This window comes from Haplochromis burtoni, unplaced genomic scaffold (assembly GCF_018398535.1).
Source record: "Haplochromis burtoni strain Fernald_Lab_line unplaced genomic scaffold, NCSU_Asbu1 Contig_76, whole genome shotgun sequence".
NCBI classification, from domain to species: domain Eukaryota; kingdom Metazoa; phylum Chordata; class Actinopteri; order Cichliformes; family Cichlidae; genus Haplochromis; species Haplochromis burtoni.
Genome location: NW_024582437.1, coordinates 220,280 through 235,974, shown reverse-complemented (window position 1 = coordinate 235,974; position 15,695 = coordinate 220,280). Strand labels below are relative to the sequence as shown.

The 15,695-nt window shown below is 40.6% G+C and overlaps 1 protein-coding gene across 1 annotated transcript; it reads right to left on the bottom strand.

The window, feature by feature from the left end:
* Positions 1-775: 775 nt before the first annotated feature.
* trhra (thyrotropin-releasing hormone receptor a) lies at positions 776-11,510 on the bottom strand. The gene is made up of 2 exons (XM_005924321.2): positions 10,344-11,510; positions 776-4,480 (listed from the first exon to the last, which is right to left on the bottom strand). The coding sequence occupies exons 1-2, from the start codon at positions 11,148-11,150 to the stop codon at positions 4,040-4,042; spliced, it is 1,248 nt and encodes a 415-aa protein (XP_005924383.1). The 5' UTR covers positions 11,151-11,510; the 3' UTR covers positions 776-4,039.
* Between the last annotated feature and the right edge of the window lie 4,185 nt (positions 11,511-15,695).

Sequence of the window (15,695 nt, the reverse complement as noted above, 5' to 3'; positions counted from 1 at the left end):
TTTTGAGAAGACGCAAATCCCTTTAAGGTTGTTTCAGGAATGGCATCCAGTATAAAACCTGCCAACTCAAATATGCAGAGCTTTCTGAATAAGGGAGTTGCTGAAAAGACCTTTTTTTTTCATTATTCAAGTTCCACCACAAGCGGAAAGCTTTCCAAATAAGTTTACAAATTAGACACAGAGCAACAAACAGTAGGGGGATTAAAATAAAATCTGTGTCTTCACATGCATTTGTGAAAACAATTGTGTGCCAGTCAGATTACAGCTAGAGTGCGTGCAGCTGATGAAATGCAGTCGGCAAACAGTGCCTTCGTGTTCCAGGGACATTCTCTCCTGGCACATTAAGCTCTTTCCAGCTCCATCACAGTGCATGGGAAATTACTGTGTGACTCCAGTGGTGGCATTATCACTTAACAAAATTGAGGGAGCTTTGATGGATCAGATATTTAGTGACATTACCTACAGTAAACAGAAATTTCACACGGTTGTCACATTATTTGTTTTGAGCACATTTGGGTTCTGATAGTCTTCAGCGAGAGGAGACGAGGCCACCACATGCTGAGTGGTTTCAGAACAAAGCAATCAACACCTGTGATTGATGTCCTCGGTGTGATCGCAGCTCGCAGAGCTATCTGTGCCTGATTCATAAGGGCATCTTGGATGAGGCAGTTTCTTCAATGGCTGCTGGTAATAGATCAGAAGTGGTGGAGCTGTAGAGAATCGGGAACAAAAGAGCGTATATCGACGTAGCAATAATGCACCATCTCCAGCGTCGTGTAATTATCATCTGTGTTTATTATTGACAAAGAAGGTTACAAAATACAAAACAAGCCATCAAACTGATAAAGCAGAGAAAAGCCACCTGCAGAAAGAAAAGTGCACAAAAAACCCCACACTGCATCAGATGGAAACTCATCAGGTAGCACTTCACAAAAGCCTGAGTTCATGCTGCAGACAGTGCACCGTGCAGAACAAAAAATCTCCATCGCAGCTGTTTGTCAAAGAAATATGTTTCAACCGAGAACAAAGGAAGAAATTGAAACTTGTACGAATAAGAGGTACTTTACGCTACAACTACTACAAACCACGGTCTTTTTCTTCCACTTTGGAGTTCAGCCCCCACCCGCTGTTGTGAAATGATGGCAAACACACTGATGGAACAATAGATCAAAATGAGCTATTATTTCAAAAAAAAAAAAGAAAAATACAAATTCCATTTTGCTGCCACATGTTTGAAAACACAATACCAATTGAATTTCACATTGCACTGCACAATCAATTTCAAGCAACTTCACAATATTGACAGAAAAAAGCCTTTAGATTAACACAAAAAAGGCCCTTCTCACTGAGCTCCTTACTTATTTATCCCCTTGAGCCGTCTTCAGTTTACACACACTGTACACGTAGCTCAAAGAAACACTAGAAAATTCATCCTTTAATAGCGGGGTGTGAGCAATATACACAGTGTGGATTGCGCCAGCTCAAGTATGGCACGTCGTTGCGATCTATTTACACCTTCCATCATTGCTCTGTTGGGTTTTGCTGAGCGGATAAATCCCACAAAAGTGCTGCAATCTGCAGTTTCAGTGAATTACTGTCACGACTGTTACCAGACCCTTTAACAAACAGCCTCTCTTTCTGCACATCAGAGCTACACATTCTTCTCTTCTCATTATGATACACCGGCCACTCACCCCCCACGGGCTCTGATTCCACAGCTGTCATAGTCACAGTAGCCAACAGAAGACTTTAGTGTTTGTCACTGTTTAGTTTGAAATCCACAGAGAAATCGTTAGACATCAGTGGATTTTAAATTGAGAAAGCAAGATAAAGTTGTTCTCATATTTAGACCTATTTTTAAAAGGTCACATAATTCCACATCTGTGTTTTCCCTGTAGTGCTGTAGCAAGACTAAAATGTCATGTGCATTGGATTTATGTAAAATCCTGTACTAGCCTTCTAGTGGTACATTAGCAACGGAAAAAGAGTTTTGTATTTGCTTTTGTGTATGGTAGGGTTGGTAAAACGATATCCTATGGGGCTGAGTAATGCAGACAATATAAATATTTATCATGACAGAACATTTTAACGACTGAGAAATGAGAGGCTTTGATGTACAGGTGATACAGTGTATGCAGTCCAAGCACAGAAACAAAACAAAAGTCGAATATTGTACAGAACACTCAAAAATGTAAACATAAAAGAAAGTAAAATGTTACTTTACAGCAAAAGCACTTAGTTACATTACAGATAAACTTTATAAAATGCTTGATGATAAATAAAATGAAAACTTGAACCCAGGAATCTGCTGGGACGCATCTAAATAAACCTCATTTATAGGTTCACTGTAAACTCTTGAACACCTGCGCTAGCATCTAGTTGTCCACCCCACTGAAATAATTTATCTTTATTTTAGTGTGTTTAGTGTGTTGCTATTTCAACTATAGTCCAGTGTGACAGCATGTCATGGTAGAGGGTTCACATCCTCTTGGTCTACTCATGAATGTTGCCGTGTGTTGTGAATAAGATTAACAAAAGGAATAATACAACATGGGCACCTGCTCCATGCTAACACACACCTGGCCAGAGAATGAAATTATATCAAAATGTCATTAGACTGACAGAAAGTCATCAACCGAACTGTCGATGTAACAGAATACTACTATGATTAGTTGTCAGTGTGCAACGTGGTATGCTTATGGCATACTTGTGGTGATAAAAGTAATCGTCTGACTGTTACTAACCACTTTAGGTCAAAGGAAAATAAGAGCTCCATTCCCAGAACAGGGAGAGGAAGCTGGGCAGAGTCAAGCGAATAGAAAGTGATCGCTCAACAGTCACATCAGCCATAAATATGAAGAACAGTTGTACATAAACAAGGTCTCATCACACAGCCAGTTCCCAGGTTTGAATCCACTGTATGTTCTCGCTGTGCCTCTATGGAGTCACTGTGGGTACTCCTCTAGGACGTGTGTTGTGCTAACAGGTGATTCTAAATTGCTCTTAGCTGTAAAGGTGAGCGTGGATGGTGGTCTGTCTCCGTGTGATTGCTTTGCAACTGGCGAACTTCCCAGGGTGCACCCTGCCTTTCACCATATGATAGCTGGGATAGGCGCCAGCAGCCTGCAAACCCAAGTTAACAAGTATTGTTTGATAATGAGGGAATGGACTAGGGATTAAGCTGTGTTTCAGGCACACTCTGGAGTTTCTCCTTTTTTTGTTCACTTGCAGTGAAAATGTTTCTGATCAGCTGGCAAATTGAATTTAAATATGAAATGTTCGACCAAATGGGGACTCCCGGGGGAATATCTGATCTGCTCAACATCCACAGCAGTGTTTGCTAAATCTGTCTGTCTGCTGTTTCGTACTGGATGGAGCGAGAGCTGTTTGTTGAAAACAGCTGCCTGCTGTAGCTGAGAGTGGCACTATCAGACTAATGGGAACAAACAAAGAGTTAAGCGAGACAGCTAAATCATTTTAAACTTGCTGTAAAGGTCTCTAACGGCAAGGCTATTATCACAAAGACCTATGACATCCACTAATGAAATTTCCTTTTGAGTGTGACTACTACTTTAATGTCTTATTCAACAGTCTGGTTTTGTTTAGTGGGAGAAAGATGAGATGAGAAGGCACCCTACTTCCGACAAATTTGTCATACAGCTATACAGCAACTTATAACAAATCGGTGCCATGCAAGTTTATACTATAAAGCTTATGGTAAAGTTAATAGAAAAGGTGATTTTGTATTACATCATAGGGCTGAGGAGGATCACTTCCTGCATTAATAATTAAGACTTCCTATTTTATGATATTTTCTCTCTTCTTGCATTTCACACAAAAATGCAAGAAAGCCTACAGCACAGGGCAGCTCATCCTATTTGTCTTCTGGCAAATGTTGTTGTCAAATAAAACAAACATTTACAAGAGGAAAAAATCTTGAGAAATAAAGCTGGAACCTGTATATTCAATACATGTCAGAATCAATACTGGAGCTGTCAGAATCTCTGATACCACCTTCAGGTGGAAAGGTTGTTTCTAGTCAGGCCTTGACATCCCTGCTCGACGGAGAAGGCTCTTCATATACCATCTTTTTGGCATTTGGCAGGATGCTGGCAGGTAGGTACTGAGCAGACGGTGTGTGGAGCTCATCCATAACTGTGGTGAAGTGGTCAGGACTTTCCCCGTTGGACGTTTCCTTGATGACACTGTAGGTGAGGGCCACGCTGTAGGAAGCAGGCTTCTCCATGCGCTGAGGGCCACAGTGACACAATTTCTTAAAAGCGGCACGAAACTTCTGAGACATGGCGTTGTAGATGATGGGGTTGATGGCGCTGTTTAGGTAGATGCAGAGACGGCAGAAGAGCAGGAACCAGGTGTCCAGGTAGGGCTTGTCCAGGAAAGAGTTGACCACCACCAAGGTACGATAGGGCATCCAAAGTAAGGCGAACAGGATCACCACCACAGCGAGCATCTTTGTCACCTGGGAAAAAAATTCATTCATGTGTTAAAGAAGCTTTTTTTTTATTGAACTTTTATTTTTATAGGTAATCTCACTGAGATTCAATGACTCATTTACAAGACAAACCTGTTTCGGACAGCATAATAAAAAGTTTTTAAATGCTCGTCAGGTGTAAATGAAGCCCAACACATTGCACTACTGCACAGGGTTGTTCAACAGCTTTTTACCCAGTAAGCTATGAGCCAGCATGCACAAAACCAACACCCGATCATGCATCGACATTGTCTTTACATGCAGCTGCGCCCTCCCCACATTTAAATGAAAAAACATCTTTATGTGGTGTATGAAATTTCACCCATAACTTTTTTTTTTTGCTAATATTAGTTTTTGTCTGTAACTAACACTCTGCATAGTTTTGACTGTGATTCCTTTGGGATTTAATTTATTTAATGTATGCAACTCTGTAGTTCATCTACAAATTTGTTCTCAGTGTGGTCAGCCTATCAACATCCCTATTATACAGCTGCAGAACATCAAACACTTCTGCTTCTCGTTGGAAACATTCAGCTGGTGAAGTGGCTTTTCCTGTGAAACAGCCCATTTGTTTCAGATGTCAGAGCACAGTACAATGTGTTAAAATACCTCTACACAAAACAACAGCAACAACAAAACAAATCCTTATTAGTGACCACAGGTGTCACCAACTGACCAGATAATCTAAGTTGTTGTTTTTTTTAATTTCAAGGTTCATGTGAAGGCACTGGAATAATTTGAAAATTGGTGGTGTTGCCAAATTGAATAGGCAAAATATAAAATTCTAAAGAAAAAAAAAAGGTAAAATCAAATCCTGAGGCGGGGATAAGCAGTTTACCTCCTGACCTTATGAACCTTTGTTCTCCCGCCTTTAAGCCACCTCCACCCAGCCACTGTGTTGGTTATTTAATCTCTTTACAATGGGTACAGCCTGAAATGGCAAACAAAAAAGCTTAACATGTGCTTTCATGGCACAAAAAATGTCCTTAAAAACAGCCCGCCATGATTTAAAAACTCATGACAAAACTTCTGACCAGGGTTCAAAGATTTAAAACTGCAGCATATATGGGGTCATCATTCACCTGCTACCACATGGTGGAGCATTACTACAATATTTAAAGACAACAATATTGAGCTCAGAAGAGGAAAGCTGCCCCACACTAAATTTCAAAAAACCTTGTTTTAAAAAAATTTAAACTTGTCACGACCATTTATTTATATCAGTATCAATATGAGCTGATAACAGCTAAGCAAACAGCTGGTGGTTCAGCTGATACACTTCTGTGTTTCCCACTTGCAAATCTCATATACAACGTGACCCACCGCCAGCTCAGCTCCTCATTTTTATGCTGTGTCTGACTTCATCAATGTCATGCCATTGATGCCTGCTCGGATCTGTGTTCTTAGGGGTCATGCTGCACCTCTCAGCCTAAAGCTTTTCACGCATGCAAATGCAAAGGCAGGAAGGTGCCAGCGCTGAGCCTTACTGTCAAACATGGATTACTGTGGACAGTAATAAGAGTTTCCTTTGACCATAGTGGTTATGAACAAAATTTGAATGTCAGAGCTGAGTAAATGTGTCCAAGTTATCAAGTGGGTGTTTTCTTCGACTTTTCCAGTTTGGTGATTGGAAATTCTGAGTCCCTATCAAATACAGAACTCTGCTTTTGTCTTTAGACCTTTGTGCTCAACTTTGATAATCTGGAACCAGCAAACCAAGACACTGTCACAACCTTTGGACATTTTCATGAAAAGGTTGCCAAAAATGGTCTAACTTATAATACAGCATGCTATAGTACCAGAAAATCACCTGTTTCAAGCCAAAAACTCTTCTTCGTTCACCTGATTGCACTTGTATATACTAGGGGTATAATTTGAATTGAGAACTTTGTTGATCGTAAAAGCTGTGAAAATGCCAGCAGGTCTGCTCGAACATTGCAACAAATAACATGGCTACACATACACCGAGGCGTGGATTGACCTTTTTACTGCTGCACTGGGGTTTTGCCAATTATTTATCTGGTAAGTGTTTTAGGGTGGAGTCACTCGCATTGTACAAAAATCACCTGAATTAGCAGCACACACCAGATGGGTGTACTATGAAGCAAGCTTATTAGGTTTACATGTACAGTGTGTTCCTATGTCACCCGAGGATAATGACATCAGAAAAAACAAAAGTGAAAATGGGTCCTTTTTACAGCGGATTTATACAAAATTTGGGTGTGCCACATAAGCACACCCCTCAGGGACTGGATAGTTTTTACCATGATTCTAACATGGGAAAGAGGGACAAGTATATACAGGGAGTGCAGAATTATTAGGCAAATGAGTATTTTGTCCACATCATCCTCTTCATGCATGTTGTCTTACTCCAAGCTGTATAGGCTCGAAAGCCTACTACCAATTAAGCATATTAGGTGATGTGCATCTCTGTAATGAGAAGGGGTGTGGTCTAATGACATCAACACCCTATATCAGGTGTGCATAATTATTAGGCAACTGTCCTTTCCTTTGGCAAAATGGGTCAAAAGAAGGACTTGACAGGCTCAGAAAAGTCAAAAATAGTGAGATATCTTGCAGAGGGATGCAGCAGTCTCAAAATTGCAAAGCTTCTGAAGCGTGATCATCGAACAATCAAGCGTTTCATTCAAAATAGTCAACAGGGTCGCAAGAAGCGTGTGGAAAAACCAAGGTGCAAAATAACTGCCCATGAACTGAGAAAAGTCAAGCGTGCAGCTGCCAAGATGCCACTTGCCACCAGTTTGGCCATATTTCAGAGCTGCAACATCACTGGAGTGCCCAAAAGCACAAGGTGTGCAATACTCAGAGACATGGCCAAGGTAAGAAAGGCTGAAAGACGACCACCACTGAACAAGACACACAAGCTGAAACGTCAAGACTGGGCCAAGAAATATCTCAAGACTGGTTTTTCTAAGGTTTTATGGACTGATGAAATGAGAGTGAGTCTTGATGGGCCAGATGGATGGGCCCGTGGCTGGATTGGTAAAGGGCAGAGAGCTCCAGTCCGACTCAGACGCCAGCAAGGTGGAGGTGGAGTACTGGTTTGGGCTGGTATCATCAAAGATGAGCTTGTGGGGCCTTTTCGGGTTGAGGATGGAGTCAAGCTCAACTCCCAGTCCTACTGCCAGTTTCTGGAAGACACCTTCTTCAAGCAGTGGTACAGGAAGAAGTCTGCATCCTTCAAGAAAAACATGATTTTCATGCAGGACAATGCTCCATCACACGCGTCCAAGTACTCCACAGCGTGGCTGGCAAGAAAGGGTATAAAAGAAGAAAAACTAATGACATGGCCTCCTTGTTCACCTGATCTGAACCCCATTGAGAACCTGTGGTCCATCATCAAATGTGAGATTTACAAGGAGGGAAAACAGTACACCTCTCTGAACAGTGTCTGGGAGGCTGTGGTTGCTGCTGCACGCAATGTTGATGGTGAACAGATCAAAACACTGACAGAATCCATGGATGGCAGGCTTTTGAGTGTCCTTGCAAAGAAAGGTGGCTATATTGGTCGCTGATTTGTTTTTGTTTTGTTTTTGAATGTCAGAAATGTATATTTGTGAATGTGGAGATGTTATATTGGTTTCACTGGTAAAAATAAATAATTGAAATGGGTATATATTTGTTTTTTGTTAAGTTGCCTAATAATTATGCACAGTAATAGTCACCTGCACACACAGATATCCCCCTAAAATAGCTAAAACTAAAAACAAACTAAAAACTACTTCCAAAAACATTCAGCTTTGATATTAATGAGTTTTTTGGGTTCATTGAGAACATGGTTGTTGTTCAATAATAAAATTATTCCTCATAAATACAACTTGCCTAATAATTCTGCACTCCCTGTACTGCTGATCAGCTTGTTGCTCAATTGGTGCATCACTTAATCAAAGCAACATTGATGCTGCACATCAGTGGCTCATACCAAACTATCCAGTTAAAAAAATGAAAAGATTTGATGAGATAAAAATCTTTCCAGCTTGAAAGTCTCTCGTCAATATTAGTGACCTATTTGAACACCTATTTAATGTTTATATAATTTATTAAGTAACTGGATCAAATCGTTAATCACAACTTTACAAAGATTGGATTTATTAATTTAGTTGCCGGGTAAAAATCTTGATGTTTAAACGTGCATGTAATCAAACCATATCCATATTCATGACATGTTGTCTCAGCTGCAGTGAGGTGAGTCTAATTGACTTGGATAGGGGCAGAGCAAGTGCCATCAGCAAGTGGAGTGCCTAATCTTAGCTGCTGTTGACATTTAGGTAACTCGGTAAGGTATGTGGTAGGAGGGAGGGGTTGTTGGTTGTGTCTGTGTTGAGTTGTGAATGCTGACGATAACAAGCAAATGTGGCTGTGCTTTGGCAGAAATGTGTTAGAATAAAAACCCCACCGATGGAGAAAAGGCCTAAAAGTCTATTTGAGTTAGGGTTAACTGATCTGACTACCCAGCAGAGCATGGAGCTCCTTCAGGGTTACCACACCCCCTTGTCATTCCAGGAAGGCTTCTTCCCCTGATCTGATAAACAAACATCTCTCCCTGCAGCCTACCTAGGTGTCTGGCATGGTGTCCTTACCTTTAGAGGATTAGGTTTTATTCATAAAACTGTTTTTAAAATGTTAAAAAGAAAAAACTAAACAGAAGATAGATGGTGAAATTGTTTTAGACTGTTTAGCAGTACTGCATGTGGCCGTGTGTTTAACAAAAGACATAGATAAGATAAGATAATTCATTTTTTGGCCTATATTTAGGATGGACTATCTCAAAATTTCTGCTTCTTCTTCAGTCCTCAACTATAGAATCTCCTCTGTTCCACAAAGAAAGAAAGAAAGAAAGAAAGAAAGAAAGAAAGAAAGAAAGAAAGAAAGAAAGAAAGAAAGAAAGAAAGAAAGAAAGAAAGAAAGGGAGGGAAATGAACTGGCTGGTTTTACACTCCACCAGGCTCACTTACCAGTACTTTAGGAACTAAAGCTTAATGGAAAGTTTTCAGAAATAAAATAAGATTAACAGAAGCTGCGTTTAGGTATATGAATTTGTCCTAAACCCCTCCATAAACCCCCTTACTAAGACAGGCCCTCCCTGTTGTGCTAGAGGGACAGTATAGTTTAGGCATTTGCATGGTCTGCTTGGGTCCGAGTGAAAATTCGTCACGAGAGGGTGAGGTCTCACCCTGCAAACGTGTCTGAAACGCAACAATCCACCAACTACTCATGCACCGTGACTGCAGACACGTGTGTGCCTGCAATGTCGGCCTGAAATACAACCATTAAGAATGTAGCCCCCCCTCTGATATGGGTGCAGCATTGATGGAATTGCAGTTAAGGATTTTTGAGATTTTTTTGTTTTTTGCAGGATTTTTAAAATTTTACCCCCCTCACACGGAGATAAGGACGAGAAGACATATTCTAATTTCTCTCAATGTCTGTAATCCACGAAGCTGTGGATCTTTCACTAAAGAAACGGCTTTTTAAAAAGCGTTCTTTCTTTTTAAAGAAACGCTTATAAGCCAAGGAACCCAGGTTGGGTGTTCTCATTCTGTTTCATGCGGTACAAATCTTCCAAATCCCAAACAGACAGGTTTTTTCCTGTCACCATAAACTTAGACTAGCAACTGAACGCAGGGCTACATTTCATTGTCTGAATATCTATCTGGATTTTTTTTAAAAAAAAAAGAAGAAGAAGAAGAAGAAAAAGCAGAGAAGCAGAATAAATCTGCTGGAAATGAAACATTTAACTTGTTTTTAATTGGAACGAAATACAGTCCCTCCGCAACCCAACTCACGCAGAAAAAGTGCTACAGGGATGATGGTGACGATAATGAGCTACCTGTCTGCGGGAGGCAGCCGTGGTGCTGCTGGAGGAGCTGGTGCTAATCATCCTCCCTCCCTGAGTCGTCTCCTTCTTCCACTTCTTGGTGCTGTCCTTCGGATCCGAAGGCAGTGGATTGATGAAAAGTATCCTGGCGATCAGTCCGTACAGAACCGTGGCCAGCATGAGAGGGAGCACGTAAAACACCGTGAAATCCGTGAAGTAGATGGGCAGGTAGTGACTCCTGGACACCTTGTAGGCGCAGGTGAGCAGCACCACGTTGTCATAGATCAACTTTTTAGTGTCTGACAGAAAGAGCCACATGATGCAGTAAACAGAGGTGAGCGCCCACACCAGCATGATGATTTTCTTAGCCCTGGATAGAGTGCACAAGAATTGCGCTTTAATAGGGTGGCAGATGGCGATGTAGCGCTCCACTGTGAAGGCGGTTATGGAGCAGGAGGACGCGTTTATCCCCAGGTACTGGAAATAAGTGATGCCCAAGCAGCCTGCGTAGCCGTACACCCACTGCCCGTGCAGGGCGTCGGTGATGTTGGGCAGCCCGGCGGCCGTAAGGACCATTAGGTCAGCCGCCGCCAGGCTCACAAGGTAACAGTTAGTGGGAGTCCGCATGTGTTTGGTGGTCAGGACTACCAGTATGACCATCACATTCCCCACGATCCCAACCCCACATATTAGAGTCACCAAAAACACGCTGGCCACCTTGTATTCAAATGAATAGTCAGTCCACACTCCAAGGGTCTGGTTGTCGTGCACCGAAGTGTCATTTTCCACAGTCATGTTATCCATGGTGAGATTTTTCATGACAAGAGGAAGCTGTCGCTCTTTGGAGTTTTAAGAAAATTACACCGAGCTTTCAGAAACATGCATTACACAGTGAAAAATCTCTGCAGGGCCACAGTACGAACTGTATCCACCAAGAGCCCCTTTCTATAAATCCTTTAAAAACTTAATTTCATCCGCACAGGATCCAGTCAAACTGTCTGTTCTTCTCAGCGAAATCCATTCCACTTTGTGATATCGAAAAGCCATCAAATCAAACTCCAGCGCGCTTTTCCCTTCACACATCATAAAGAGGTCTGAAGTTTGCAGCCAGAGGAGAGGAGGTACTGCAGGCACGCTCCACGCATCGCTCTCGTCTCACCGCTCACACAGTCATGACTGGGAGCTTCCTGCAGAGCATCTCTGCTCCTTCCAGCCCAGTGAAGTCACATGCTGACGCACCGGAGCCACGAACATTTTTTTTTTTCAAACCAGGGACTCCCGTGGGGCCGTTCTAAAAATACATGCTAATTTTGAAAGTAATATTCCAAGAAAAAGTAAAACTAAGACAAAAGTTCTAATAAGAGGGAAAACCAATAAAGGTTTTAGAGTGATTTCCAGTTAAACTCGGATTTTGCTTTACTAGATCAGTTTCATCATCACCTCCACAATAAGTGTTCTGCTGTGTATGTGACGCAGTTATTTTTTGTTTTGTTTTTTTTAATTTGTTGGTTTGTTTTAATTATGCTATTTTAACATGTCCAGAGTTTTAACCTGAGAGAAAAATCCCCATATCCTTAAGCCTAATTAATTATTCCCATCTATGTTGAACCTAATGTGGCAAACTTAGGCCCATCACACACACAAATCTCATGTAAATTTTCTTTTATATTTATTCTTTATAGCCCAGAAGCCAATGATGCTTTTTCATCTTTGTTTAATGTATTTTCTGTTTATTATATGTTTGTACCGCTGATTAGCTAACAGCCAATCAATGCTCTCGCATATGAACAAATCATAGTGAAGAGTCAGATTTTTTTTAAAAAATAAAACACCTCATTCACGGGATACATTGAACTGAAATCTATTTATTATATCTAATAATAATAAAGATCAAGTTGTGTTAGGCACTCATTTGCTAGAGTTATTTATGCCATCATATCTAATTATAATATTATTGTAATGTGTTATAATTATGTCCTCCTTAAAATGCATATAATAAAGAAAGTTAAACAAGTGAACAGATAACCCTGACTGTTAATGATTAGGAGGAAAGCACACTTATAAGCCATTAATACATTAATACTCTAAAGCCTTGTTTCTTTCATAAATAGCTCCTTTTCACCTTTAAACTCCCATTTTACACTGTAAGTGTTCTATATTGAATCAACCAGCAATTGCATAAAAATGAAAAGAAAACCAACAAATTTACTGTAATTAACAAATTGATTTCATTATTTCAGTGAGAAATGTGTCATTTTTGCTTCTGCTAAGCCTTGTACAGAAACGTTGGAGGTTTTACATATTAAATATAAGTTTGCCAGGGACTTTATTGGGTATGCCTTGATAATTTGTGGGTTGAACCCCCTTTTTGCCTTCAGGGCTGCCTTAATTAATGGTGTAGCTTAAGAAAGGTGCTGTAATCATTACTCCGAGATTTTGCTCCATATTGACATGACAGCATCAAATACTTGTTGCAGATTTGTTTCTCATTAAACACTCCCATTACACCACATCCCAAAGAGCACCTTTGGGATGTGGTGAGAGCTGGTGAGTGTGGGGATCATTTGAGTACAGTGAACAAACCACAATGTTCAAGACACCAGCTTGAGATGATCTGAGCTGTGTGACATGGGATGTAAGCCTGCTGGAAGCAGCCAAAAAAGATGGGTATACTGTGGTCATAAAGGGATGGGCATAGTCAGGACAATACTCTGATAACATCTTTACTTCTGAATACAGTTTTTGCCCAAGGAATTGATTCCCATTGGGAACTATATTTTCTCTCTTAATCTTAGAGGTGTTTGTGCAGGAAAAACCCCAGTATATCATTGAACAAGCCAAGTGCCAATCAGTACCACCACCAGAAAACTAACACATACATGCAGCACATTATTCATTTATGCCTTACCTTTCCTTACGCCTAGTAATATTCATAAAGAGAAAGGGTAAAAAAAAAAAGCTACACAGAGTGTCAATATCCAGATACCTGGAACCACGTGAACATAGTAATGTAATAAAAGATAAAACATAATCCCATAAAGTGCAATAAGATAATACTAAACATGTTATTGAGTCCTGCAGGCACCAAAGAAAACCTGTTATGGCAGTATAAGGATATAAAATTTTCAAATATATAAAAGGTGACTTTAATATCTCCATAGTGCAATATTGTGCAATATTGTGTCATCTGTGGTAGTTCCAAAAATACTGGCAGCATGACTCGGAGCTATCTAATGTCTGACAGCAGCATATCTGTACCATATTACATGTTTTTAAGCTCATTTATGTCTCTGAGATTTGTATTACACAGTGCGTCTCTATTCAAATTGACTTGCAGGTGAACTCTGTGATCAGCGTAGCAGGGGAAAGGGCTGTCGCTGCTTCCTTCTCACTCTCTGTTGTCTACCTGCATCAACATGATTTTCTCATCAAGAAGGAAAGGAGCTGAAGGTTCACGCTGTTCAGCATTGCTTTTCCATTATACCTCTCGGTCTACATTGCTACGTAGACAGAGAGAAAGGCGGGAACCCACCAGCAACAATTTTCCTAGGGGATAACACCTGTAACATGAGCTGAGGTAGAGTTGTATGTGCGTGTGTGTGAAGTGCCTCTCAGAGGGAGAGGAGGGGGAAAAAAGTCCTCTACTGTCTACTTCTATCTCCATCTGCATGGAAATCCACTGTGGATTATCAAACTGACGCAGGCATGATTTAACTCTTTTTGATTAGCGCTCTTCCTCTCATCCCTGTGGTGTTTTTAGGCCCCGCAGACAAAAAAGGATGAGCAAACCAGCTGAGGCAGTTGCTCATCACTAGTCCAGATTACAGTGATACTGATTGTTTTCCCAGGAAAGCTGCACAGGCTTGAGTAAAAGAAGGATGGATTACTGAGATATTAGCAGAGTAGGCAATGCAGCTGTTTATATCACTGTGTGGATAACCTTCCCAGAAGGCCTGTTCAGCAACAAGAGCTGAAAGGCGTGTAGGAAAAGAGCTACTTTCCACACCGTGGCTAGATTGTCCACAGGATGTATGGATAAAAAGCAAGACAGTGTAAAAGGATCAGCAGTTATCTTGGTTTTAGGCTTCCTGAGTTGTCGCAGTCTTTAGCCAGTTGGCTTTCTTGGGATAATCCCAGCATCCTTGCAAAGGTTTTATATCAGTGTCCTTATCCAGTGGCTTTAATTCACTGTCACCTCTGTATTGATTTTCTCTGTGCTATTACGCTGCACCACCGGGTAAGTGAAGTGTTTCGGTTCAGGTGGGAGACCGCGACAGATCATCACTCATCACGGCAGAGGGGTCAAGAGGTAAAATCACACAATTTGCAGGTGGGCAAAAAAAATTTGTAATTACTCCCCTGAAGAACACATCCAGGCCTACAAGCTTGCATTTAACGAATATTGATTCTAGTAATGTGCAAGATCATGCTCGCTGTGATGTAGCTGCATTCTGCTGACTGCGTACCAAATCATCATTAGTCAGGCATGTGTGAATCAAATCTGATCATTGTTTTTGTTTTCTGTTGTAGGTATTTCAGGATCATAACTGGGAGATTATTTATTTATCACTGAAGTGGAAATGTTACTGTCAGTCCCTTTCTTATTTGCAACAACGGTTTGACATTTTAGAGAATTTGATTTCTGATGCAAAGAATGAGCTGGTGGCCATGGGAGACAGAGTCTGAAGATAGCCATCCAACTACAACAACAATCCTCTCACGATCATAACATCATATTAGACACAAACAATAACAATAACTCATTGCCAAACAAAATCTCAAACTATCCCTTCAAGTAAAAGCAGGCTAATGATGTTTGTTTTCTTTACTGCACAATGTCATAACAGTGTGAAGTTCATGTTCATCAGCTCTGTGCATCATATGATCATGTGATCATGATTCACATTCACTCAAAAATTAATCTAAGTCAAAGAGTTTTTCTCTGAAAATACCATAAAGGCATAAATAGAAATAAACATTGTTCAGTACTTGAACAAACTGTACTTTTCACAGCTAACCAGTTCATAACTTTCACCTATGATGGGTGAAAGTTATGATGCTGTTTCCAACTCTCACCATCATTTATTGTGGGTCTGCAATGCCACCTGGTGGTTAAGGTGTGCTACTGCCTTTAAATGAACAAGATGAGCTAAGCTGCCAGAAATGTGTGATGACTGACTATTAACTAAAGATAAGAGAGATCTATGCACATGTACTTAGGGTCTGTGAGTGCATTCTGGATGCTTGAAAGTGTGAGGAAGTGGCTGCTATCTAGTTTTGTATTATTTGTTTGTTTTTTTAAAAAGAAGTTCAAAGGCCTAATGTTGTTTGAATTTGATATCTATTCAGTTTTTGTGCTATAGA

Coding starts and splice junctions, on each gene's coding strand:
- trhra (XM_005924321.2), bottom strand. CDS start 11,150: ATGAAAAATCTCACCATGGATAACATGACTGTGGAAAATGACACTTCG. Junction 4,481..10,343: donor CGGCTGCCTCCCGCAGACAG/GTAGCTCATTAT, acceptor TTTTTTTCCCAG/GTGACAAAGATGCTCGCTGT.